This window comes from Rhinatrema bivittatum, chromosome 1, assembly GCF_901001135.1.
Source record: "Rhinatrema bivittatum chromosome 1, aRhiBiv1.1, whole genome shotgun sequence".
Taxonomy (NCBI): Eukaryota; Metazoa; Chordata; class Amphibia; order Gymnophiona; family Rhinatrematidae; genus Rhinatrema; species Rhinatrema bivittatum.
In genome coordinates this window covers 505,398,987-505,425,937 of record NC_042615.1, presented here as the reverse complement: position 1 = coordinate 505,425,937, position 26,951 = coordinate 505,398,987, and the positions used below count along the sequence as shown (strand labels likewise).

The following is a 26,951-nucleotide window of genomic DNA, read 5'->3' as shown; positions in this document are numbered from 1 at the left end:
CAGAGACTTATTGTACTTTAAAAGTGTGATCTTACATAAAATGCACACATTTACTTGTATTTAGTTTTAAACATATTGTATGGCTCTCATGGAATTACATTTTAAAATATGTGGCGTTTATGGCTCTCTCAGCCAAAAAGGTTCCTGACCCCTGTGGTAGAGGCATTTAATCCAATTAAGGAATCGAGATCCAAATGCTGAGATTACTTACCTGATAATCTCCTTTTCTTTAGTGTAGACAGATGGACTCAGAACAAGTGGGTATAGTGTGCTCGTGCTAGCAGTTGGAGACGGATCTGATGTCAGCACGGGTACATATACCCCCACAGGAAGTGAAGCAACTCAGTAATCTTCCTTGCAAAAGCTGTTATGGATATCTGTGTACTGACCGATCAATGAATTAGTGAAACAGGATTCCCCTGACCGATTGATAGTAGCTGGAGACCGCCAGCGCTTCCAACCGGAAGGCGTCAACACCTGGTAGGGTGGACGCTCTTATGTAAGAAACTGACATGGCTTACCTTGAATTGGTGAAACCCATGTACACCGGCAGCCGGGCGGGATGCTGAATCCATCTGTCTACACTAAGGAAAAGGAGATTATCAGGTAAGTAATCTCAGCATTTCCTAGCGTGTAGCCAGATGGACTCAGAACAAGTGGGATGTACAAAAGCTTTACTCCCGGACTGGGCGGGAGGCTGCCTGAGGACCGCGTAGGACTGCCCTCGCAAATGCTGTGTCCTCCCTGGCCTTGACATCCAGACGGTAAAATCTGGAAAAGGTATGGAGGGAGGACCATGTCGCCGCCTTACATATTTCTGAGGGCGACAGCATCCTCGATTCTGCCCAAGATGCTGCTTGCGCTCTGGTAGAATGAGCCTTGACCTGTAAAGGTGGTGACTTTCCGGCCTCTACGTAGGCCGCTCTGATAACTGCTTTGATCCAACGGGCTATGGTAGGCCGAGAGGCCGCTTCCCCTTGCTTCTTCCCGCTGTGAAGGACGAACAGATGGTCCGTCTTTCTTACTGCTTCTGTCTGTTCCAGGTATCTGGGTAGCAATATGCCGATGTCGAGATGGCGTAGCAAACGCCCTTCTTCTGATTTCTTCAAGCCCGCCGTGGTTGGCAAAGATATGGTTTGGTTGAGGTGAAATTGTGAGACCACTTTAGGTAAAAAGGAGGGAATCGTGCGAAGATGGATAGCCTCAGGAGTGATTCTGAGAAAGGGATCACGGCAGGACAGCGCTTGTAGCTCAGAGATGCGGCTTGCGAAACACACTGCCAGCAAGAACACCATCTTCAAAGTTAGCGAACGGAGAGACAGGCCCCGAAGGGGTCTGAAGGTGGATCCTGCGAGGAAATCCAAAACTATGTTGAGGTTCCACAGGGGCACTGGCCACTTCAGTGGCGGACGAATGTGCTTGACTCCTTTCAGGAAGCGGGAAACATCTGGGTACGTGGCAATGGTCTTGCCATCCCTCCTGGGACCGTAGCAAGACAGCGCAGCCACCTGAACCTTGATGGAGCTGATGGAGAGACCCTTCTGAAGCCCATCCTGTAGGAAATCCAGAACAATAGGGATTGTGGTCACATGTGGATTGGTGCCATGAGTGTCGCACCAGGCTTCAAATACTCTCCAGACCCTTATGTAGGTGAGGGATGTGGAAAACTTGCGAGCTCGGAGGAGTGTTATCTATCACCGGCTCCGAGGAACCGCTTTTCTTCAGTCTAGCCCTCTCAATGGCCAAACAGTAAGAGAATTGAGCTGGATCCTCGTGGAGGATGGGACCTTGACGAAGCAGGTCCCGGAGAGGAGGCAGGGGAAGGGGCTCCCCTGCCAGTAGTCTTCTCATGTCCGCGTACCAAGGTCTTCTGGGCCAGTCTGGTGCCACTAGAAGAACTAGGCCTCTGTGTCTCTGAATCTTGTGAAGCAGGGCGCCCAGCAGGGGCCACGGAGGAAAGGCGTATAGCAGAGTCCCTGGAGGCCATGGCTGAACCAGGGCGTCGATCCTGTGAGAGAACGGATCTCGCTTGCGGCTGAAGTATCTGGGTACTTGAGCATTGGACCTGTCCGCTAATAGGTCCATGTCCGGAATCCTCCACTGATCCACGATCTGGAAGGCTGTGGGGGACAGCTGCCACTCTCCCGGATTTAGGCTTTCCCTGCTGAGGAAGTCGGCCGCGGTGTTGTCTCTTCCGGCAATGTGGACGGCGGAGATGTCCTGGAGATTCACCTCTGCCCAAGCCATCAGCGGGGCTATCTCTAGGGACACCTGTTGGCTTCTGGTTCCGCCTTGTCGATTGATGTATGCCACCATGGTGGCGTTGTCGGACATCACTGACTGCTCTGTTCCTCAGTCTGTGGGCAAATCGTAGGCATGCAAATCGGACTGCCCGTGCCTCTAGACGGCTGATGTTCCACCCCGACTCTTCTCTGTTCCACCGCCCTTGGGCGGTAAGCTCTTTGCAGTGTGCTCCCCATCCGCTCAGGCTGGCATCTGTGGTGAGCAAAGTCCACGTGGGGGAGGACATCTTTGACCCCCTGCTCGTGTGATCGGACTGCAACCACCACCGTAGCTGGGTCCGCAGTCTGGCTGGTAGAAGGAGATGCACGGAGTAATTCCGGAAGCGAGGGCTCCATCGAGAGAGGAGGGAGCGTTGTAGAGGTCTCATATGGGCCCTTGCCCAGGGTACCACTTCCAGGGTGGATGCCATGAGACCGAGAACCTGCAGATAGTCCCAGGCTATGGGCCGACTGGCTCCCATCAAGGACCGTAGACGCGTCTGGAGTTTTAACCTCCTCTTGGTAGTGAGGCTGACTGTCTGCCTGGGTGTCGAACCGGACTCCCAGGTATTCCAGTGATTGGGAAGGCTGTAGGCAACTCTTGCTTAGGTTGACTACCCATCCCAGGCTTTCCAGAAGGGCGATCACTCTGTCGGTTGCCCGATGGCTCTCCTCTCGTGATTTCGCTCTGATCAGCCAATCGTCTAGGTAGGGATGGACAAGGATTCCTTCCCGTCTGAGCGCCGCTGCTACTGCTACGATCACCTTGGTGAAGGTCTGCGGCGCCGTGGCTAACCCGAAGGGCAAAGCCCGGAATTGGAAGTGTTGTCCCAGAACCTTGAAGCGTAGGTAGCGCTGATGATCCTGATGGATCGGGATGTGCAGGTAGGCTTCTGATAAGTCTAGGGCCATGAGGAATTCCCCTGGCTGTACTACGGTCTTGATTGAGCGCAGAGTTTCCACGCGAAACCTCGGGACCCTTAAGTACCGGTTGACTGACTTGAGGTCCAATACGGGCCGGAAAGTGCCCTCTTTCTTGGGCACCATGAAATAAATGGAATAGTGCCCAGAATCCATTTCCCATGCAGGTACTGGGATTATGGCTTTCAAGGACAGGAGCCTTGCCAGGGTGGCTTCCAATGCTGCTTTGTGGATTGGACATGGAGATTCCACGAACCTGTCCGGAGGGATGTGATGGAAGTCCAGATAATACCCCTCTCGGATGATGGCGAGGACCCACTGGTCCGACGTAATCTCGACCCACCTGGGGTAGAAGAGGGTTAACCTGCCCCCTATGGCTTCGACCCCCGGATGGATCGGCTGATTCTCATTGGGGGGTGCGGCCGGGACCCGAAACCCGAGCCGGCTCCCCTCTTGCGCTGCTTGGTCTGAAAGGACTGGTTCCTGGCCTGAGGACGAGGCGCCTGGTAGCGACTCCTATAGGGAGTGAAGCGTTGGGAGCTTCTACCTCTGGAGGGCCTGGGAAAGGTGCACTGGTTCCTCTTGGACCTGTCTTCCGGTAGTCGAGGTACTGGAGAGGCACCCCATGTGCTGGCCAGTTTATCTAGATCGCTGCCAAACAGAAGAGACCCCTTGAACGGCATTCTAGTGAGACGTGTCTTAGAAGGGGCGTCGGCTGACCAGTTTCGTATCCAGAGCTGCCTCCTGGCTGCCTCTGAGGATGAGACCCCCTTGGCTGTCGTACGGACTAGGTCGGAGGCGGCATCCGTAAGGAACGAGAGAGCTGACTCCATGTCAGCTGCCGGGGCATTGTTCCTGACCTGTGACAAACAGGAACGCGTTACCATGGTGCAGCAGGTTGCGATTCGCAAAGAGAGCTGCTACCTCAAAGGTGCATTTCAAGATGGCGTCCAGGCGTCTGTCATTAGCGTCCTTGAGGGCCGCCCCCCCTCCACTGGAATGGTGGTGCGCTTGACCACAGCGCTAACCAAGGCGTCCACCTGAGGGCACGCCAGCATATCCTTGATTGCCGGGTCCAGGGGGTACATGCCGGACAGGGCCCGACCCCCTTTGAATAAGGCCTCCGGCGCATTCCACTCCAGATCGATCAGCTGTTGCGCCGCTTGCAGGAAGGGAAAATGGTGGGCTGTGGGATGAAGACCCTCCAGCAGGGGGTTCTGGTAGATGCCTCCATGGTGCTGGAGCCTGGAATAGCCAACTCCGTCAGGCACTGAGAGACCAGGTCGGAGAGATCCTCCTTGGGAAAGAACCGCCTCATAGTTAGATATGGCTCTATCCCCGGTGGGGGAGTTCCCTCTCCTCGGGGGGTTCGGACTCGTCCTCCGAGACATCAGGGTCCGCATGAGCGGGACTGCCCGGAGGCGGATGGCCGCAATAAGGGCGAGAAGGGCCATGGGTAGGGTCAGCCAGAGCGGCAGCAGGGCCTGGACGGGACGCTGACTGCATCTCTACAAAGGCGTGGATCCTCTTAAATAAGTCAACCCAGGAAATGGAAGCGGTCTCTAGCCATTGGGGTACTAGGTCCCCCGGAATTCCTGGCTGTTCAGGGCGCCCTGCTAGATCCGGGGTGACCCCTGGGGAACTGTCTGTAAACCTCGGTTGAGACTGGTCCTGGCCTGAGGCTCCCACGGCCTCCTCACATTGGGCACAAAGGGAGTCTGGCTCCTCGCTCTGCGTGGCTCTAAGCTGGCACGCTGAGCATAGGCCAAGAGCTTTCACGCCGGAAGCAGGAGGCGCCTCCCCTGGAAATGCCGGGGTGTTCAAGTGTTCCATCGCTGCGAATGCAGGGCACCGGCTTATACCAATAATATGTGCTTAATAATATACAATATGCGCTCAAGCCTATGCGTTCAGCAGTATGCGGTGAATAATATCCAATATGTGCTCAAATATAACATATGCGCTCAAGCCTATGCGTTCAGCACTATGCGGTGAATAATATCCAGTATGCGCTCAAATATACAATATGCGCTCAGCACTACGCGCTCAATAATACACAGTATGCGCTTAAGAATATGCGTTCAGCTATATGCGCTCAAGAACATACGATATGTGCTCAAATATACAGTATGCGCTCAAAGTATGCGTACAGCAATATCCAATATGCGCACAAAAACATACGCTCAGTAATGTATGTGCTGCGTTGTGCGCCTCTCCACAGGCGCCTATCCTGGGCGCTTAATACCTTAACAAGGCTAACAAAATGGCAACCTCCACGGCGTGTCGTCCACCAGCAACGCCGCCGATCCTCGTACCTCAGAGACCAAAAGTAAGAGATGTACGCCTTACCTGATCTTCGGCGCTTCCCGGCTGTAACCCGGGCAGTCTCCGGCTGCGGGGGTAGAGGGGAAATACCTTCACCGCCGTGCTCGAGGAAACGCACCCGCTGCCTCTAAGCCACCGAACTCGTCACGCTCGGGGCGAAGTCCATGCCGGGACAGAGGCGCCTCTCAGCCAGGCCCGAGCCCTTCTCGCTCGGAGGCTAGATCCCTGCTGCGATTCGGCCACCGGACTGAGGCCTAAACCTCCGAGGGATCTCTGAAATCACCTCGGGAAACTCAACTAGGGGAGGGATCCGAGGGTATCACCGCAGGAGTGCGGGGCTCGTCGGTATCTTTGTAGTAATTTAGTAAGTCAAAGTAGAAAGTAGATTTGGAGAAAACGCTCAGCGAGCGTGCAGGAGCTCCAAACTGCTTTGGAGACCAAAATTACTGAGTTGCTTCACTTCCTGTGGGGGTATATGTACCCGTGCTGATGCCAGATCAGTCTCCAACTGCTAGCACAGCACACTATACCCACTTGTTCCGAGTCCATCTGGCTACACGCTAGGAAAACGCATTTTGTCTAAAGTAGCGAATAAGAAATCCCAGTGCACGAGATCGAAGGCTTTTTCAGCGTCCACAGCAAGGAGAACCAAGGGAATCTGTTTAGTTTTAGCCCACCATATAATATCAGTAACTTTTCGTACATTGTCAGCTGCTGTACGCTGGGGTATAAAACCAACCTGATCTTTGTGTACCAACTGAGCTAGAATTACATTTAAGCGATTAGCTAAAACTTTAGCAAACAGCTTAAGATCAATATTTAAAAGGGAAATGGAGCGATAGGATCCACACTGAGTGGGGTCTCTTCCTGGTTTTGCAATGACTTTGATGCCAGCAACATTGGAGTGAATGGGTAAGTGTTCATGTTCCATTAAACTGTTGAAAAAATCCACTAGGGGTTCAGCAAGTTGCACTTGACATTGTTTATAATAATCCCCTGTGAATCCATCAAGACCTGGAGATTTTCCACTTAAGTCCTTTATTGCGGTCTGCACTTTCAGCGTCGTGATCGGTGCATCCAGAAAATGTTGTTGTGCTTCCTTCAAGGTTGGTAGCATGATTGGTGAGAGATAGCGATGTATAGCTTCCAGGGATATATTAGTATCCTTGCTATAGAGGGTGGCGTAAAATTGTGTGAAGCATTTTCCGATGTCCCGGCTGTTTGGATAGTTCCTTGTTTATCCTTGATTTTAGCGATGTTATTAAGTAGCATGCGTTGTTTTAGCTTTCTGGCCAAAATCCGGCCCGCTTTATTATTGCCCTTGAAATACTGTTGTTTAGTTCTGTCAAGGGCATAAGCAATTTGGGTGGAGTCAATAATGTTTAGTTCTGAGCGAGCCGTCCAAATCTGCTGTAATATGGATGGAGCTCGATTCCTGGCGTGTTGGTGCGTTAGTGAGTTAATTAAATGAAGTTCAGTTCGTCGCTTTTCTCGTGTCTTCTTCAGTGCTGCAGAAAGTGCAATGAGGCGTCCGCGGATAACCAATTTTGAACATTCCCAGATGGAGCCAGGCGCTGGTACTGATCCCTTGTTAATGCTGAAGTAATCACGGAAAGCATCCTGGATAACATGGAGATTGTCTCTAGATTTCAAAAGATCCTCCCTGAGGCGCCAGTAGTGAAGACCTGGGTCAGAATCAGCGATGATCAGTGTAGCCCACACCAGTGCATAGTCAGACCATGTGATGGTGCCTATGTCCACATCAATCACTGAATTTTGTAGACTTTTGTCAATGAGTAAGTAATCAAGTCTGGAATAAATATTGTGAGGATTAGACTAAAGTGTATGTCCTCTCATTGGGGTGACGTCTCCATATATCCAGACTCCAGCTATTCATCAGATGAGAAAGTTCAGAAGAGGCTCTCCATCCCCCTGTTGTCCAGTAGCTGGAGGTATCCATCCTCTGATTCCGTACTAAGTTGTGATCTCCCCCCCAGATAATATTGCCTTCAGCAAATGTTGTTAATGCCTCATTCACGGATTGTAGAAAGGCCTTCTGGCCCACATTGGGTGCGTAGATATTAACGATAGTAAGTAATGTCTTATCAAACTGTAGTTTTAAGAGCTGAAATCGACCCATAGGGTCAAGCAAGGTGATCTTTATAAGTAAATGTTACTTTTTGAGCTATTAAGATGCCAACCCCTGCATACTTTGAGTTTTTGGTGCTGGCTGCAAGAAACGCGGATGGAAAATTTCTGAATTGTAAGAGATGTTCATGACGTTTACGAACGTGGGTTTCTTGGATTAGGGCAATATCCACATGTTGATGTAATAAATCTTTAAGTAGGGACTGACGCTTTGTATGTGTATTAAGTCCCTTAACATTAAGGGACCAGATCTTTAAAGCTATCTCACATCCATAAAGGTGCTAAATAAGCATCTCCTGTTAGGATTGAATGATGAACAAACCCCACTCAGAGTCCTCAGGACTTTCCTTTGGAAGCCATTAAAGCGCTCATGGAGTGAAAATCCCCCCTCCCTACCCTTCCCCAAAACATGTATCCCCTTTTGGATACCTTCCATCTCAGGGGTCTTTATCACCAATGGGAAAGCCGCTATCCCTGCGGCATATTCGAGCCAAAATAAATTACAGATCACAGCCTCGTATCGCAAAGCTGAAGCCCATTAACTTACTAAAAGCGCAAATGCACCCAGTAGTTGTTTTTAAGCTATCGCTTGGTGCCCTCTCCCATTAGCGATCGGGGAGCACTTGAGATGGTCTGGGTGAGCCTTTCTGGAGTTCTAAACGCTTGGTATTACCTGCTCACTGCCATCTGGAAGTGTCAGGCACCCTGCCAGATTTTAGCTGGGGGTTTAGGGCTACTTTTGGTTGAGGCAAGTTAGCCTTATAGAATGCATCATTCGCCTCCTCCATATCTCTGACCCTGTATGTTACTCCGTTAACCATGAATGATAGTCCAAAAGGAAATGTCCACCTATAGCGTATGTTATTTTCCTGAAGTATGGAGGTGACAGGATGTAGGTCAAAGCGTTTACGTAGGGTTGAGGCAGCCAGGTCATGAAAGATGTATAGCTTATGGCTTTCCCAGATCCACTCCCACTGTTTCCGAGAAGTATTATAAATAAAAGTTTTTTCGTGGAATGTCTGAAGACAGGTCAAAATGTCTCTGGGTTGTTCAGAACTATGTGGGCCTTGCACCCTGTGGGCTTGTTCAATATGAAAGGCCACGGTTCCCAAGGGTGGGCTTTCACCTGCCTTATCAGCATGGAGAAGAATCGCATTAAATATTTTTGTGACTACGTCTGTGCAGTCAGCATATTCGGGGAGTTCAGGGACGCCCCAAATGCGGATATTATTACGACAGGATTTTCTACACCCTCTACTTTTTCGTTAAAAAGTTTAATAGCAACTTGTGACTGACTCGTGTCATCCGCCATTTTGTGCAGTACCTCCTCGTGGTGTTCAATTTTAATATCAAGATCATCAACTTGATGCCCTACGGCCGCCAGGTCTTCTCTTACCTCGGAGATAGAGAGCATGAGATCCTGTTTGTGTTTGAGATCCTTCCTTAAATCGATAAACCATTCTCGCAGCTCCGTGCATGTGGTAAGTTCTGCCAGTGAAGCCGGCGCCGCGTGATCGAGATCATGCTCCGGGGTTTCGGTCGCAGCCTGCTCCTCCGCACTAGGCTCGAGGTTCTCATGCAGTTTAATATAGGAGAATTGTGCCAGGTCCGGATTTTTTCTTTTAGATGTCATCTCTGCTGTTTGTCACACAATCAGATGGTATGTGCAACGTTGTTTCCGGTGAAAAGAGTGCGATTCGGGCTGTTTAGGAGAGATGCCGCAGGGAGCGTTCACTTCAGGCAGCCATTCCCATTGGTGACGTCAGCGCGCCCCCGGAATGGTAGTATGTTTAATGACGGCTGTGACCACAGAGTCCACTTTGGGTAGCTTGAGAAGCTCTAAAAACTCCACCGGGATGGGGTACAGCTTCTCCATAGCCCTGCTAACCCTTAGTGACGCCTCTGGAAAATCCCATTCCCTAGATACTATCTGAAATAATTTTGGATGAAATGGGAAGGTTTGAGGAGGTCCCTTAATGCCAGTCAAAACAAAATCCAACGGGGAAGAATCTGTTTCCAGCGGGGGTGCTGGAATCTGAAGCTCAACACCTGCGGGATCAAGGGATCTAACTCATACTTACCAAATAAGAGGAGGATCTGGGGGTCATCCCCCTCCACCGTAACATTGCCCTCCAAATCACCCCCCACATCTGGAATCAAGGGGTCTGGTAGAGGGACAGCCGGGCCCTGTCCCCCTGATCTACTGGTGTCCGGGGACAACGAATCCCTGCATTCCCAGCACCTGTAGCAGACTTGGGGATCTAAGGGGGAGAGGGACCTGCATCTTCCCAGCCAGCCTCTGCTTCTAGGAATGCCTGATGCATAAGTAGAACAAATCTCGAAGAAAAGGGAACTTGCCTTTTTAAACCTGCTCCCGCGGGCCTGGGGGGGAGGGGGGTTATGCGCCGCGACATTGCTAACCGGCTATGGAGGAGGTATGGAGGAGAATCAAGAGGGAACTCCCCTCCGTCTGAGTCTGCATCCTCGCTGCAAGGCGCGGGCAAGATGGCCGCCGCTCCCTCTTCAAGTGGGGGCGGGGCCGGTCTCTGCCCGCGAGTTGACTGCACTCTCCTCGGTTCGCACGGCTGCAAAAGGGGGGGATCCACGGGCAGCGCTCTGCCTCCGAGAGAGTCCCTCGCCCCCGGGAAGACAACAGGAGCAGAGACCCTCCCGAGACAGCTGCGCTCCCGACTCCCCACAGGCCAGAGCTCTTGGGATAGCAGCTCCGGAGCTGCTCAGCAGATAAAAGCATGCGAAAACAGCAGTGCTGGGACCGAGTGACCAGGCCACCTCCTCCGGAGTCCCGGGACCCTAGTGTGGCAGGCCGGGGCCAAAGAAGTGATCAAACAGCCTGCCACCAACAGGACTTACTGTTATGCCTTCTTTTTCTTATATTTGTTTCCTTTTTTTTTTTTTTTTTTTTAAAAAGGAAAATCAGATCCCTGCTGCCTGAGTTACTTGAGCCCCCTTCAGAGATGAAAAACACCCCCTGGAATATAGATACAGGGGGGGGGGGGGGGGAAGAGAGTGACCGGCCCACCGGTGAATACTCCCCCTGGTCACCAAGGGATTCCTATCTCCGGGAACTAGGCATTAGGGCACTGCCCTGCCAAGCCTGCCAGGAATCCTAACTCGCCCAGCACCAGTAAAATAAAGTGAGCCTAACCACTGATCTAACTACCTTAAGATAAACTAAATTGGTCTAGTCAACCAAACCTGAATAACCAAACAAATTTAGAAAGGATCAGGACCGCAGGTTATGCCTCTCAATCTATGGAGTCAGATATACTGAGGGATCGCAGGTGGCACACCAGTTATCTAGGGGGTGTTTTTCAGCTTTTCTCCGACTCCATCTGCTGGAGGGGAGGCATAACCCAGCAGTCTGGACTGATCCTGGTACGTACAGGGAACATCATTCTCAATCCCACTACCACCTCCATTCCCAAACCCCTTGCTTCCCAGGACAGTACAGCAGCTTCCAGAATGAGGCTGATCAAATGAGTCTGCAGAATGTTACAGCCCTTTGGTGTCATTTGGGCACATTTGGTGCAAGTTAGGACATCGTGGTCAGACATCAAACACATAACACAGACCCCATGCAGTCAGTGATGGACATTGTTCAAGTACAGTCGGGGCACCGACGAAAACCCAATGCCATGGCTCAGACATTTAGCTGCGGTGCTGTCGATGGCCAGTAGGCCCCAAAGGGATAACTCGACGGGAATCGACCAAGAGTAAAACTTTACCTTTAGACCGCAGAGTATGGATATCGATAGGGGGACCCCTATGGGGTAGAGTTTTTTTGAAAAATTTGAAAAGTTCCTTGAGGAAAATTCCTGTCAGGAATCTCAAGAGAGCTCCTTAACCCGCGTGGCTACTGCTGCGTGGAAAAAAGAAGACTGAAGGGGGACCCCTGCTGGATGTAGGGTCAGTGCATTGCTGGGCATGCCCAGTAGGTGCCAAAGTTTTAGAAACTTTGACAAAAGTGTTCCGTAATTGGGCTCCATCCTGATGTCACCCATATTTGAGGACTACCATCCTGCTTGTCCTGTGAGAATGTGGATTTGCATGCCAGAGTTCTTACTTACGATAAATACTGATTGACATTCTCAGCAGGCTGCTTGAAGAGACCTTCAAATTCATCTCTTGCCCACTACACAGGGAAAAAGACAGGCAAAAATTACTGAGCAGCAAGGAGAAATAAAAGCCACCACAGTCAGAGTGGAGTTATTACAGTCCCCCAACCTAATTGATTACCCCCTCCTAGGAAAGAGCAGAGACCTTTAAAAAGCAGCTCTTAACAACCCATCATGCTATTTTGGATAACAAGAAGTCTATATGGAAACCAGCCTCCTTAGTTCCCACCTAGATTCACCCTCTCCCAACTCTTCTGGAAACTCCGTATCTGCATGATGATTTTCTGGCTCTCCACTGTAACAGGGATCCAGCAACAAAACCCCTCTTCTATTTTTCATTCCAGTAGTACCACAGATCAGTCCAGACTCCTAGGTTTTACCTCCCTGCCAACAAATGGAAAGTTTTACTGACATTGCTACAACCTAATGTGCCTCCTGCAGTTGCTCAGTATTGACCTATACCCCAGCCAAGATAATCACCTTAAAAAACAAAAAACCTTTAACAGCAAACTTCCCCCAATGAACAGGACGGTGATGCTGGAAACACCATCCCAGAAAATAAACAAAATTCTATATTTCATTTAAACCATCAGAATGAGCGGTTGACTACCACCCTCAATAGGTGGGTCTCCGGACTGATCTGTGGTATTTCAGGAACAAAATTAGCAGATAAGAACCAATTTTCCTCTCTGTACCCACATCAGTCCAGACTCCTGGAATGTACCTAAGCACCCCTAAATTGGGAGGAACCTGGAGAGTCCTGCTCGTAGAATACTCTCAAAGCCCATGGGAGCCATAGCTCCAACATCAGAACAACTGTGTCTGGCAAAAGCATGCAGCGACTCTTAAGTAGCCGGCCCATAAATCTCCTGCGCAAATACCCGCTGAGCTTTGGCCCAAGAGGTTGCCTAAGAACGTGTTGAGTGAGCTTTCAAACTTAGTCACTGGACGACCTTTAGATATACTATACACAGGTATATAAGAGGTTACAAAAATTTAATACTCTATCAAAATCACATAAAATGTGTCATGTAACACATTCACTCATTAAAATCACATTAACAGTAATGGGACAAGCACAAATAACCTTTGGTAATATGATTTCACAAACATTTATAATCCCTCTGGCTATAAACGCCACTTACGACCCCATTTTTTCTAACATGATGCAAAAAGGTTTTAATCCTTAGAGCCACAAATGGCTTCTATCAGCATCACCTGTATGCCTATTATATGACTTAATTCGTTCATGTGCCCATGCCACCCGTTCTCTATTTTTGTTGTTCAATCTAAATCCCACCGATGTGTATCTTCTCTCTCAAACTCTAAGCCAAATGATTGCCTTTTCTTCTGGTGTTATCCCTACAAGGATCAGTCCAGACCGCTGGGTTGTGTCTCCCTTCCAGCAGAGGGAGTAAAAAAAAAAAAATTATTCCTATACTGGACCTCCGTACTCTAAACAAACATCTCCGCAAGGAAAAGCTCAGGATGTTACCTTGGGCATCATGCTCCCTCTCCTGCAAAAGGCAGATTGGCTCTGTTCTCTAGATGTTCAGGAGGCTTATGCCGTATAGCCATATCCCCTCCCCATTGAAAATATCTGATTCATCGTAGCTCGAAGACATTTCCAATACCAGGTGCTGCTGTTCGGCCTAGCATCAGCACCCCGAGTTTTTACGAAATGTCTGGCAGTAGTGGCAACTTACCTAAGACAGCGCAGTATCCATGTCTATCCGTATAAGAAAATTGATTAACTGCTAATTTTCGTACCTGTAGTACCAAGGATCAGTCCAGATGGTGGGTTATGTTCCCCCGTCCAGCAGATGGAGTCAGACAAGGCTTCGGAGGGTGCTGTCATATTAACCAGTGCACCCTCTGTAAGAGCTCAGTATAGTGAATATCAAAGCCAGAACAACAACTTACAAAGGATGGATCAAGTGTCCCAATCATAACAGATCATAAAACTAAGGCAACTGATGCCATAACTGTAACTTGCAGCAAGAACTATGAAACAGTCTCATACGAGACTAACCAAAAAATACCAGAATGAGTAGAGTAGTTCGAGCAGGAAAGGACCCTAGAAAACCCAGCAAACAATGAAGTGGGCGTCTGGACTGATCCTTGGTACTACAGGAACGAAAATTAGCAGGTAATCAATTTTCTTTTCCCTGTACGTACCAGGATCAGTCCAGACGGTGGGTTGTACCAAAGCTTCCCTAAACCAGGTGGGCCCCTGAAAGCCCAGCTCGAATGACATGGTCGCCAAAATGACCGGAGGTTGACGACGGTAGGTGCAGCTGATAATGTTGCGCGAAGTGTGTAGAGACTTCCAAGTCGCCGCCCAGCAAATCTCTTGGGAGGAGACGGACTGGACTTGGACAAGGCCCCTTGACTCGTCCCCTCCCAAGTGGGCCTGCGACCGTGAAAGGAACGGGGCCAGGACTGGGGCCTGGAAGAAGGCGTCAGAGGCCCTGACTGTTTGTAACCACCGTAGTGACGTTGCACCCGGGACAGAGTTCTAGAGGGCATAAAAGACCTGAAGTTCCGCTGGTGGTCCTCGGGCAACCGGTGGACCACATTCTCCCCCAGGAGCTTGATGATCTGGTCGAGATCCTCACTGAAGGGGAACTTGCGCTTAAAAGGGAGATATCCCAGGCTGGACTTGGAAGAATCCGACCAGTTGCGAAGCCACAGACTGCGCCTCGCCGACACCAGAGACCATGGATCTTGCCAGGATGCGGAACAGATCATACAGAGCGTCCACTCCGTAGGCTATGGCGGACTCTAGGCGGTCCGCCTGGCGCGCTTCCTCGGGCGGCAAGTCTTGAGAGGTGAGTAGTTGTTGGACCCAGCGGAGTCCCGCCTTCTGCGCTAGGGAGCTACAGATGGCAGCGCGAAGCCCCAAGGCCGAGACCTCAAAGACTCTCTTAAGGTAGACTTCCAGCTTTCTATCCTGGAGGTCCCGCAGAGCCGTGCCACCAGTGACCAGTATGGTTGTCCTCTTGGTGACCGCCGACACCGCCGAGTCCACCTTTGGGACCTTGAGCAACTCCAGGAAGTCCTCCGGGAGGGGATAAAGCTTCTCCATGCTCTTCCGACCTTAAGAGAGGTTTCGGGAGTATCCCATTCTCTGGCCAATAACTGAAGAAAAGTGGGATGGGTGGGAAAAGCCCGGGACAGGGGGCGTAAACCAGCCCAGGACAGGGTCCCCCCCCCTCTTGGTGGATGAAGTGACGACCGGAGCAGAGGGTCCTGGCAGGTCGGGTGGGGGGGGGGGGGGGGGGGGAGAATCAAGGTCCAACTCCTGAAGTATCTGAGGGATTAGATCCTCGAGCTCTTCTCTCCTAAAGATGCGGAGGACCCGTGGGTCATCTCCATCAAGCTGTGCTTCTGAGAGAGGGTCATACGGATGCGACGGGGGGGGGGGGGAATCCCCCCCCGGAAAAGAGCCCACCCCTCCCAGAGATGGAGGTGCAAAGTGTACACTGGGAGCTCCATAGGAGGTCCCTGGCGCCCCCCCCCCCCCAGTGTGTCCTGGGCCCCCTGCAGAATATCAGATAACCAGGGGGGTCTTGGCGGGAGGTGGTTCCGTAATGGGTGCCCTGGGAGCCTCCAGGCGCTGCAGATAGGCGTTGTGCATAAGCACAATAAACTCCGGGGGTCCTTGGGTAACTAAGGGAGAAACCGGCGTCAGAATCCATGGAGGACTTTCGCAGGAATCCTCTTCTTCCTCCTCTGATGGTTGCAGCACTCGTTCCTGAGAATTCAAAATGGCTGCCATTCCCGCTGAAAGCGGAGGAGGGGCTGGCCCACGCTGCCCAAGCCGCACTGAGGCGCGGGAAGAATAGCTATCCAGCGGCCCGGCGGTGCCCTCCCCACCAGGGAGGCACCTAGAACAAATGCCCTCTCTTGATAGTCTCGACCCCGGCTCACCACAGGCCGAGCAAAGGGACGGCTGCGGCATGCTCGCAGGCGGCCGGCAGAGAAGAGAAACGCTGCGGGGAGCGGGCAAATACACCTCCGCTCCCTCGAATGCCCTCGGATCGGCAGCAGAGGAGTGTCACCTCTCTGCTGCAGCAGCCCCGGGGAATGAGTGTCTTGGGGCTGCAGGGCAGTTCGTGGCGCTGTGGGGAGAGGCTGGCACCACCAGCTTCCACCACCCCAAACACAGCTCTGAAGCTGAAAAGAAAAAGTTCACAAAAAAAAACCAAGAAGCCCACTTACCCCAAAAGAAGTGGGAGGGTGGGAATAGGAGGGGAGAAATGACTGAAGCATAACTGCCTGCAAGCCAACTAAACTTTCCTTCCTCTTTTTTTTTTTCCCCAATTAACTTGATCCAACCTTAAGGGAGAAACTTAGAGATAAACAGAGGAAACTATCCTCCATGCGGGGAAGCTCCAGGTTCCCCTACTCCTATCTGCTGAAGTCAGAGAGATACTGAGCTCTTACAGAGGGTGCACTGGTTAATATGACAGCACCCTTCAAAGCCTTGTCTGACTCCATCTGCTGGATGGGGGACATAACCCACCATCTGGGCTGATCCTGGTACGTACAGGGAACTAGATGATTGGCTACTCGGAGGTCCATCCAAAGAGGTAGTACTTCAATCCCTCCGTCTTGCCATACGACAGCTGTGTCCCTCCTGGAATTTGAACTTGGTTCTCCGGGCTCTATGCAAAGCACCTTTCGAGCCCATTAAGGGAGCTACTTTGAAGGACCTCACTTTGAAGGTTGTGTTTTAGGTGGCCATCTGTTCAGCCAGGAGAGTGAGCCTCTGAGCTTCAGGCTTTATCCTGAAGCTCAGAGGCCTTTCCTGCGCATTTCAGACTCTGGAATTTCGCTTCAAGCAATTCCATCTTTTTTGCCAAAAGTGGCTTCCGCCTTTCACCTGAATCAGTCGGTGGAGCTTCCGGCTTTTACGGATGTTGAGTTGTCAGATACTCATTATAGAGAGAGTTGAAGTGTCTGGATGTCAGACGGGCTTTGTTACACTATTTGGAGTCTACTAATGAATTCCGTTTATTGGATCCTCTTTTTGTCCTATGGCATGGCCCGAAGAAGGGACAAAAAGCGTCTAAAGCCACTATTGCTCATTGGTTGAAGGAAGCGATAGCATCAGCATTTATCTGCCAAGGTCGCTCAGTTCCAGAAGGGCTGAAAGCTCATTCTACTAGGGCACAAGCAGCATCTTGGGCAGAATGCCAGATGGTCTCTTCACAAGAGATCTGCAGGGCAGCTACCTGGAAGTTCTTGCACACGTTTGCTCGACATTACCGTTTGGATGTCCAACAGGCGGACGTTGGCAATTTTGGAGCCAGTGTGGTTTGAGCGGGTCTTTCGCAGTCCCACCCCATTTAGAAGGAGCTTATTTATTTAATTTGCTTTTATATACCGACATTCGTTGGGGTACATCACATCGGTTCACATTATAACTGGATAAAGGCATGACGGGAGTCGTACCATTTTACATTGTAATATTAGAACATGCGTAGGAACAGTTTAACAGTGAAACGTTGCGGAACACAGGGACAGTATTTGTACATATTAACAATTGCGGATAACTTTTTACATGGTTTTTTTTTTTTTTTTTTAAGTCTTATTTATATATACGGTCGGGCTTCCTTTTGGGATAGGGGTGGGCAGGGGGAGCTAAGTCGCTAGTTGGTAGGCTTTCTGGAACAGCCATGTTTTCAGATGTTTTTTGAATGTCTGGAGAGAGGGTTCCAGTCTGAGGTGGGAGGGTAACTGGTTCCAGAGAGTGTAGGACCGGCTACTGAGAAGGAGCACTGTCTGGTGGAAGACAGGTGGGCATGTTTTGTGTGAGGAATGACCAGGAGGCCTGCGTTTTGGGAGCATAGGCATTTCTGGCTTTGATGAAGTTGGGGAGGGTTTTTAGACCAGTTGGTTTTATGGTTGTTGATGGTTTTGTGTAATACGGTGAGGGTTTTGTATTGTGATCTGTGTGAGATGGGGAGCCAGTGTAAGGCTTTTAGGGTGGGGGTGATGTGGGAGGATCTGTTGGCGTTTGTGAGGGATCTTGCAGCTGCATTTTGGAGTAGCTGGAGTGGTTTAATGGTGGAGGTGGGTAGACCGAGGAGGAGGGAGTTGCAGTAGTCAATGTAGTCAAGTAGTGTAGGTACATCATGTAGTGTAGGTACATCATGTAGTCAAGTAGTGTAGGTACATCAAGTAGATGTACCCAAGCTTGACTACCCAAGTAGTCAAGCTTGGGTACATCCCAGCAGTCTGGACTGATCCGGGTACGTACAGGGAAAGAAAAATTGGTTTTTACCTTCTAATTTTCATTCCTGTAGTACCACTGATCAGTCCAGGCGCCTACCTGTTGAGGGTCGAAGGGGGTAGAGGAAAAGTCCGCTCGAACTTGTATCTGTTTTATAGTCTTTCCTGAAGAATGGAATAGGCTTGTCCTATTCGTTTAAAAACATACCAAAAAGTTCTGTGTGTTCACCCTCTGCTCGTTAAGGGGCTAAAAGTTCGGTTAATTAATGAATGTTTTGGTATATAAACTTTTCTGCTTGGGTATGAGTAAATACTGAGGAGCAGCAGGTGTATCACCAGGTTAAGAGCAGGTGCTCAAAAGTTTTCTCTGTCTCCATCTGCTGGAAGGGAGGCAAAACCAAGCAGTCTGGACTGATCCGTGGTACTTCAGGAACGAAAATTAGTAAGTAAGAACCAATTTTCCTTTTTGGTGCGAAGGGTTGCTCCAGGGATTCCCAGTAGTGTCAACCTTATAAAGCAGCAACTATTCTAGGCTCATCCCTTTGGAAGATTTCAGTCCTTTTGGCCCAAAAAGCCTCAAGGATGGGGGCTCTGGAGCATCTCAAGCTTCACAATGAAGGTGTGTGGGCTCACCTACTGGATCAGGAAATATATGGGTGTCTCACTTTTATCACAGGTAGGCCCAGATTACGACAGACCAGTAGGTTCTGGAAGTGGTATGAGGCAGTCAGGCTCTGGAGTTTTTTTCAATTCCTCTAGATGCATTTATGGTTTCTCCAAACAACTCTTTATAGAAGAATGGCAGTAGAGACTACATTAAGGAGGCTGTTTGATTTCATGCCATATTCCTGTTCCCAGATCCCATGAAAATATGGCACTATTCGATTTTTTTTTTTGGTCATTGCCAAGGAGAAAGAGGGGTCCTTCTTTGGCCCATCGTGGATCTTTGAGTCAAGCAACTCTTGCATGTGGCTCATTCCAGAATGGAAACTATGTCCATAATAGTGTCAGTACAAGCAGGGTAATTTTTCATGTCTTGTCCTGGCAGAGGCTTATTTACATATTCCCATTCGCCAGGAACATCATGGTCTCCTATGCTTTGCTGTTCTGAGATATTGATTTTAATTTCAAGCCCTATGCTTCGGGCTGGTTACTGTGTCCAGGACCACCTTTAAAGGTAATGTAGTGATGTCTCTGCACGAGGCAGGTATTCTTGTCCATCCTGTATCTGGATGACTGGTAGATGCTGGTCAAACCTACAGGAGAGTCACTTGGCATCTGGCAAGGTGGTTTCCTTGTTTTAGGAGCTGGGTGTTGACCTTGGCCAAGAGTACTCTACAGCAGTCTCAGGTGCTAGAGTATCTCGGCATGAGTTTCAATATTGAGCAGGGCAAGGTATTTCTCTGACTTTTTACCATCAGTTCCTGGGCCACGATTGTCTTGGGATGGCTTGTGCCCTCCCTAAATGGGCTGTCCCCTGGACAGTGCTTTGCTTGAGTCCTGTCTTTATTCTGGTGAAATCGTATTGTCCCGAAAGCGAGCACGAGTGGGAAAAGGTCTTCTGCCTTTTGGTTTGTCTTCTGGTAGATTATGCGCTTTGGATGTTTGAGACGGCAGGGATACTCTGAGGTTATTATCACCTTATTGTAGGCCAGATAACCTTTCACAACCTTTGGAGGGTCTTTGGGTCTTGCTATATTGTTCTTGGAGTGCAGCCTGTTCAGGCTACAGTGTTGCACATTTTTATTTTTCTGCAGGAGAGTTCAGAGTACCTTTAACTCTTGAGTGCAGATAGCCTTGGGCTGTCCAAGGTATAGTGCAGGGGTATCCTGTTCATGCATCCAGGTATATTGCATTTTTTTGGGGGAGCGAAGAATTTGCATCCTCTGGTGCAAAAGATCTGTCCTTCTTGGAACCTTAGTCTGGTGCTTAGAAGAATGTGTACAGCTGTTTGAACCACTGAGAAAAGGCAGCAAGGACTTACCTCTTAAGGCGGTTTTTCTGGTGGCTATTTATTTGGCCAGGAGGATTTCAGAGCGCCAGGCATTGCCAATCAGTTTCTGCAGAGTTCGAGGGGTGACAGGCACTGTGCCCTCTTTTCTGCCTAACATGATTTTGGTGTTCCATCTTAATCAGGTTATGGAACTTCTATCCTTTATTGAACTGGATTCATCTGCACCCCATGCAAGAGAATTGAGGCTCATGAACGTGAGGCATTCACTGGGGAGGTATTTGAATGTTACTAATGAGTTTTGTAGATCCCATCACCTCTTTCTGTGAAATGGACCAAAGGGATGTCAGGCTTCTAAGGCTACCATCGTGCATCTGTTTAAGGTGATTGGTTCAATGTATATATCTAAAGGACATTCCCTGTACGTACCAGGATCAGTCCAGACCACTGGGTTGTGTCTCCCCTTCCAGCAGAGGGAGTCAGAAGAAAAAAAAAAACAAAAAACTGAAAAGGCACCCCTCTTAACCTGGTGTGCCACCTGCGATCTCTCAGTATATACGATATCAAAACAGAATAACCAATAAAGGAGACCAAATCCCCAAACATAACAACCAGTGGCTACAACAATACGCGCAGTAAAAGAAACAAACCGTACCACCACATAACATTATCAATCAAGAAGATTCCTTCCCATGTCTGTAAAGAACTCTGCCGAGGTAAGAAGGAAGAAAACATACAGAAAAAACAGACTCTCCAAAAAACCCAAGGGCAGGCGTCTGGACTGATCCTTGGTACTACAGGAACGAAAATTAGCAGGTAAGAACCAATTTTCCTTTCCCTGTATGTACCAGAATCAGTCCAGCCCGCTGGGATGTACCAGAGCTACCCTAATTGGGGTGGGATCTGGAGAGTCCCACATGAAGAACACTGCTGCCAAAACAGTCGACCTCCAGATCCCGGACATCCACACGATAATATTTCGCAAAAGTATGCAAGGATTTCCAAGTGGCTGCTCTACAAATCTCCTGCGGCGAGACCGACTGGCTCTCCGCCCAAGAGGCCACTTGAGACCTGGTAGAGTGCACTTTCAAGCCTTCTGGTATGGCCCGCCCAGTGCAAAGATAAGTGGAGGAAATGGCCTCCTTCAACCACCTAGCAACCGTAGCTTTGGATGCCTTGTGTCCCCGTCTAGGACCAGTCAATAAGACAAACAAATGATCCGATAATCGAAAAGCATTGGTCACCTCTAGATAGCGAAGGAGAACCCGGCGCACATACAACTTATGCAGATCCTTATCCGTCGCAGAAGTCTGATCCAAATTCGGGAAGGCCGGTAACTCTACCATCTGATCGACATGAAAAGCAGATACCACCTTGGGGAAGGAGGGAACGGTCCGCAGCGAAACTCCGGAATCCAAAATACAAAGGTACGGATCCCGACACGACAAAGCTTGAAGCTCTGAAATTCGCCTTGCTCACTGATTCCCAATAAAGGCTCTCCGATTTGGCCCAGATGAGCCAATCGTCCAGGTATGGGTGAACCAAGATACCCTCCCACCGGAGGGCCGCTGCTACGACTACCATTACCTTGGCGAAGACCCGAGGTGCTGTCGCTAAGCTGAACGGAAGAGCTTGGAACTGATAATGCTCCCCCAGGACCATGAACCGGAGAAACCGCTGATGGCGCTCGCGTATCCAGATGTGAAGATATGCCTCGGTCAGGTCCAAAGAGGCCAAATATTCTCTTGAGTGGATGGCCGCAATGACCGACTGTAGAGTCTCCATGCGAAATCGGGGAACCCAACGTGCTCGGTTGACTGCCTTGAGATCCAATATTGGCCGGAAGGACCCCTCCCTTCTTCGGGACTACGAAATAAGATGGAGTACCTGCTGGCCCTGCGCTCCTCTGGAGGAACCGGAACAATAGCCCCCAGGGATTTCAAGCAACTCAGGGTTTGCCCGACTACCTCTTGCTTGGCCAGAGAGCTGGTGGGAGAAATCAGAAAAAGATCCCTTAACGGGCGGGCAAAATCCAACTCGTAACCGTGGGCGATGATATTGAGGTCCCACTGGTCCGACGTGATCCTGACCCACTCCTCGAAAAACAGAGAGACTACCTCCCACCACCAGAACCGGGGAGAGGGTCGGAACACCTTCATTGGGACTGCTTACCTCCGGTGGCCCCTTGAGAGTCTCTCTCCCGAAATGGCCTCCGACCACGAAAGGAAGTAGGCCAAGACTGAGCCCTCTGAGTCTGTTGTCGGGCGGGAAAAGCGGGTGGCCGCGACTGCCGAAATCTGCGCTGTCCTCGGAAACAGTAACGCGCTGCCCCAAAGGGCCTGGAAGACTTAGGCTTGTCTTCTGGCAATTTATACACCTTATTCTCCCCAAGAGACTTAATAAGGGCGCCAAGTTCCTCCCCAAACAACAATTTTCCCTTAAAAGGAAGATTGCCCAACTGAGTTTTGGAAGAAACGTCCGCGGACCAGTTCGAGCCAGAGAAGCCATCTAGCCGAAAATGCAGTGGCCATGTTGCGTGAAGATGCCCACAACAGATCATAAAATGCATCCGCTGTGTAAGCTACTGCGGACTCCATCCTATTCGCCTGATCTGCTTCCTCTGGCGGCAATACCTGTGATGTGAGCATTTGCTGGACCCACCCGAGGGTCGCTTGCTGCATGAGGTTACTGAAGACCACGCTCTAACACAGAGCGCTGACACCTCAAAAATGCACTTGAGGACTTCTAACCGCCTATCCTGTAAGTCCTTAAGAGCCGTCGCTTCCGAAACAGGAATGGTGGTCCGCTTGGTGACCGCAGTAACCGACGTGTCCACCATGGGAATCCTGAGGATATCCAAGGCTTCCTCGGGTAAAGGGTAGAGTTTGTCTATCGCCCGTCCCACCCGCAGGGTCGCGTCTGGAGATTCCCACTCCCGAGTGACCAACTGCTTAAGCATTGGGTGGAAAGGAAAAGTTTGGGGTAGGGCACGCAGCCCCCGAGAGTACTGGTTTCCCCTTAACTGGCTCCGAACTGGAGACTGGTGCCTTCACTTCCAGTTCCTCCAGGACATAGGGGATCAAGGGATCCAACTCCTCCCGGCTAAACAGCCGAGAAACCCGGGGGTCGTCCCCCTCTACTGGAGCGGACTCATCAACACCCCTCTCCAACAATGCAACCACAGCGGCGTACATAAATCGCCAAGGAGGGACGAGGAGCCAACATGTCGTGCGGGAAGCGGACAAGCTGATGGCGAGGGCGGAGCTGCATCTTTCTCGCCTCGCCCCACATAGCCGGGGTCAACAACATTCAGGTGGACTTCCTAAGCCAACACAGATCCAGGGGAGTGGGAGCTCTCAGAGGAAGCGGTGTCGCTCCTCTTCAGCAGATGGGGAGCCCCACACCTGGACTTGATGGCGACGCTCCAGAACGCGAAGGCTCCCCACTTCAGCCGATGAGAACATGGCGCAGAGGGCGTGGATGCTCTAGTCCTTCCCTGGCCGCAAAATCTCCTCCTCTATATATTCCCGCCCTGGCCCCTGGTGGGCAAGGTGCTGCACAGAATAGAGCTTCATCAGGGGCCTGTCATGGTTTGCAGACCTAGCGGTCGACTATCCTCTCCGCCTCGGACACCTACCGAACCTTCTGCACCAAGGGCCAGTATTTTTAGACCGGGCAGATCGCTTCTGTCTTGCGGCATGGCTTTTGAACGGCGGAGGTTGAGGAGACATGGCTATCCAGAAGCAGTCATCTCCACACTCATCAGGAGACAGCTCCTCTTTCTGCACATCCGAATATTGTCCGATTCTTGAAAGGAGTAAAGCATGTCAGGCCACCGATTCACCTCTTTTGTCCTTCGTGAAGTCTCAACTTGGTCCTTCAGGTGCTCACCGGCCCGACATTTGAGCCTTTGCGGAGCGCATCTCTCAAGGATCTCATCTTTAAAGCAGCTTTCCTAGTGTCCATTTGTTCTGCTCGCCGGATCTCGGAGTTACAGGCTCTGTCCTGCAGAGAACCTTTTCTCCATTTTACGGACTCCAGGGTGTGTGTGTCCACAGTGCCCTCCTCCTTGCCTAAGGTGATTTCGCCTTTTCATCTGAATCAGTCAGTGGAACTTCCTTCCTTCGCCGAGGATTGGCTGGACATTCGCAGACTGGATGTCAAACAGGTTCTTATTCATTATCTGGAGGTCACAATGAGTTTCGCTTATCGGACCATCTGTTTGTTCTTTGGAGCGGTCCCAGGCGCGGCCACAAGGTGTCCAAAACCACGATTACGCGCTGGTTGAAGGATGCCATTGCCTCAGCGTATATTGGTGTCTGCCATCGCCCTCCGGAAGGCATCAAGGCTCATTCGCTCCGTACTTAAGCAACCTCCTGGGCTGAGAGTCGATCTGTCTTGCCGCAAGAGATATGTAGAGCTGCTACATGGAAATCGTTGCATACCTTTGCACAGCACTAATCGCTTGAATCTGCAACCTCCTGGGTTTGGCTCCTTTGGAGACCAGGTCCTTAGAGCCAGGCTATCCGGGGCCACCCTACGTAGGGAAGCTTTGGTACATCCCACTGTGACTGATCCGGGTACGTACAGGAAAAAGAAAATTACCTGATTTTCGTTCCTGTAGTACCATGGATCAGTCCAGACTCCCACCCTCAGATTCATGGGTTTGGGATAGCGGCTCTCCTTACCAGCATCTGTTTTCCTATTTGCTCTCTGCTGATATTACTGTTCTTACCAGTTGGTTCACGTTGCAAGTATTTTGCCTGTTGGCATGTTTCTTCCAAAAATTGTGTTGCGGTTCTTAAGTTGAGTCTTTTATACAGATTCCGTGATTCATCCAAACATTTTCTCTTGCTTTGATATTCTTAATACTGAAGGGATAGAGAGGGCACTCCAGCTTATAAGAGGCCAGCCTTTGAGTTTTGCTCTGACTCCACCTGCTGGAAGGGGGACATAACCCACAGTCTGGACTGATCCGGGTACGTACAGGGAACCAGGTATGTAGCGTCAGTTTTCCTGTTGACTGGTGGCACTGTTTCAGGGTGTTCCCAGGTACGGTATAAGAGGTCAAGCAGAACTTCGTGGATCAGAATTGCCATTACCTCCTTTGGGGGCATCCATTAACTGAAGCACCTCCAGCATTTTATGCCTGGCATCCTCCTCCATTTGTAATTTAAAGGGGATGTTTTAGACATCGCCTTTATAAAACTGGCAAATGATAGGTCCTCCAGAGGGGAGCGGTGTCTTCCGGGAGTGAAGGCTCTGATAGAAGGTCTTCAGAATCTTGACAGTCAGAGGAATCATCACCCGAAGTGTCGTATGGTGGGTCTTTTCCACCCTGCGGGCCTTGAGATGGAGGCAGAAGTCTAAGTTCAGCTGGAGGAGGAGGTGGCACAGATGGAAAATGTGGAAGCACCAAGATAGGTGGAGGCAACAGAGGATGGTGGTGATGGTACCGATGGGATCAGTGTTTTCAATGGATGTCGGGGTACGAGTAAACCCGATGGCCCAGGAATCTGTTCTGGCATTGGTGGCTCCCGAAGAGGAGAAGTACGGTCTGGTTCTTTGTCGTCTGCAGAGGAATTGGGATCAATGGTTGTGGAGGCTTCGCTGGTCCAGAAGGAATGGGCACCGATGGAAGTGCACCGATCAGGATGTCCAAGTGTTTGAGGAGTGGAGCCAACATAGTAGGCACCGGATCAGGCGTCAGTATGGGAGTCTGCGCTGACGGTGACTGCCTCTTGGACCATCCCGTCCAATTCCTCCTGGAAATCTGGTTTGGGTAACACAGCGGCCAGGGTTGGAGGCTGAGCAGGCGTTGCCGGAGGGTCCACAGGAATTTGTGGAGTCTTGGCATCCAGCACAGTTGTAGGTGAGGAATGCCTCTGTATCCCAGGTCCAGAGAAGGATGGGGCTCCTATATCCGAGACTTCTTGAAAGGCGGCTCAGCCGAAGTCTATGCCTGCACCGGATGAGGATTCGCAGTGCCGGTGCTTCTCGCAATGATCAGCCCGGTCCTTCTCCGGTGCAGAGGATGTTGAAGCCTTTGAGCGAGATGATGCCAGTGACGGCCAGTCACCGATGTCTCGTTGTTGAGACGTCGATGGAGGAGTCGAGGATGAAGGAACCTTCTGACTTGGTGCGCTTTTGGCTGGAGTCGATAGAGATGAGCGCTTGCCCGCTGTATGAGACTGCTACAAACCGTCGCCCGGACACCTAAAGCCAGCACCTCAAAGATCCTTTTGAGATGTACTTCCAACTTGCGATCCTGAAGATCCTTTAAGGCTGTGGCCCCTACAACCGAGATGGTGGAGCGTTTGGTGACAGCAGACACTGAAGCATCAACCTTGGGGACTTTGAGCATCTCAAGAGCTGTATCCGGGAGGGGATATAACTTATCTATTGCCCTGCCCATGCGGAGACCAGACTCGGGAGCCTCCCTGAGCAGAAGCTGCATAAGCATAGAATGGAAGGGAAAAGTACGGGACGGAGCCCTCAGACCCGCCAGGACCGGGTCAATGGTATGGGAGGAGGCGGCGGCAGAGGCAGGCTCTTCTGCGGACACATCGATTCCAAGTTCATCCAGAACAAAAGGAATAAGCGGGTCCAGCTCCTCCCGCTTAAACAACCTCAAAACCCATGGGTCATCTCCCTCCATGGGGGAGAAAGATCTGGGTTGTCATCTGGATTGGGCAGCGGAGTGGGAGGAGGAGAGTCAGGTGGGTCCAGCCCACCAGGTACAGTTCTGACTAGTAGTACCCTGCGAGTCTGGGACGCCAGAGCGAGATATCGTAGTCTTAGAGGCCTGGTTGCCCCGGTTGGGGCCTCTCCATAAGACAAAGACGATCCGACATTCAGAAGTCATTAGTTACCTCCAGGTAACGCATGAGAATGCATTTCACATCCAGAAATAAGTCAACCCCGCCAGAGCTTGCAATGTCCGCAGAA

General features: G+C 50.6%; 1 protein-coding gene across 3 annotated transcripts in view; it reads right to left on the bottom strand.

Moving 5' to 3' along the window:
- The window catches only part of UBA1 (ubiquitin like modifier activating enzyme 1), a 265,897-nt gene that overhangs the window by 55,678 nt on the left and 183,268 nt on the right, over window positions 1-26,951 (bottom strand). For all 3 annotated transcript variants that reach the window (XM_029610608.1, XM_029610599.1, XM_029610616.1), the window contains one exon: window positions 11,765-11,829. In XM_029610608.1, coding sequence (XP_029466468.1) covers window positions 11,765-11,829 — 65 coding nt within the window. The remainder of the gene's footprint in view (window positions 1-11,764; window positions 11,830-26,951) is intronic.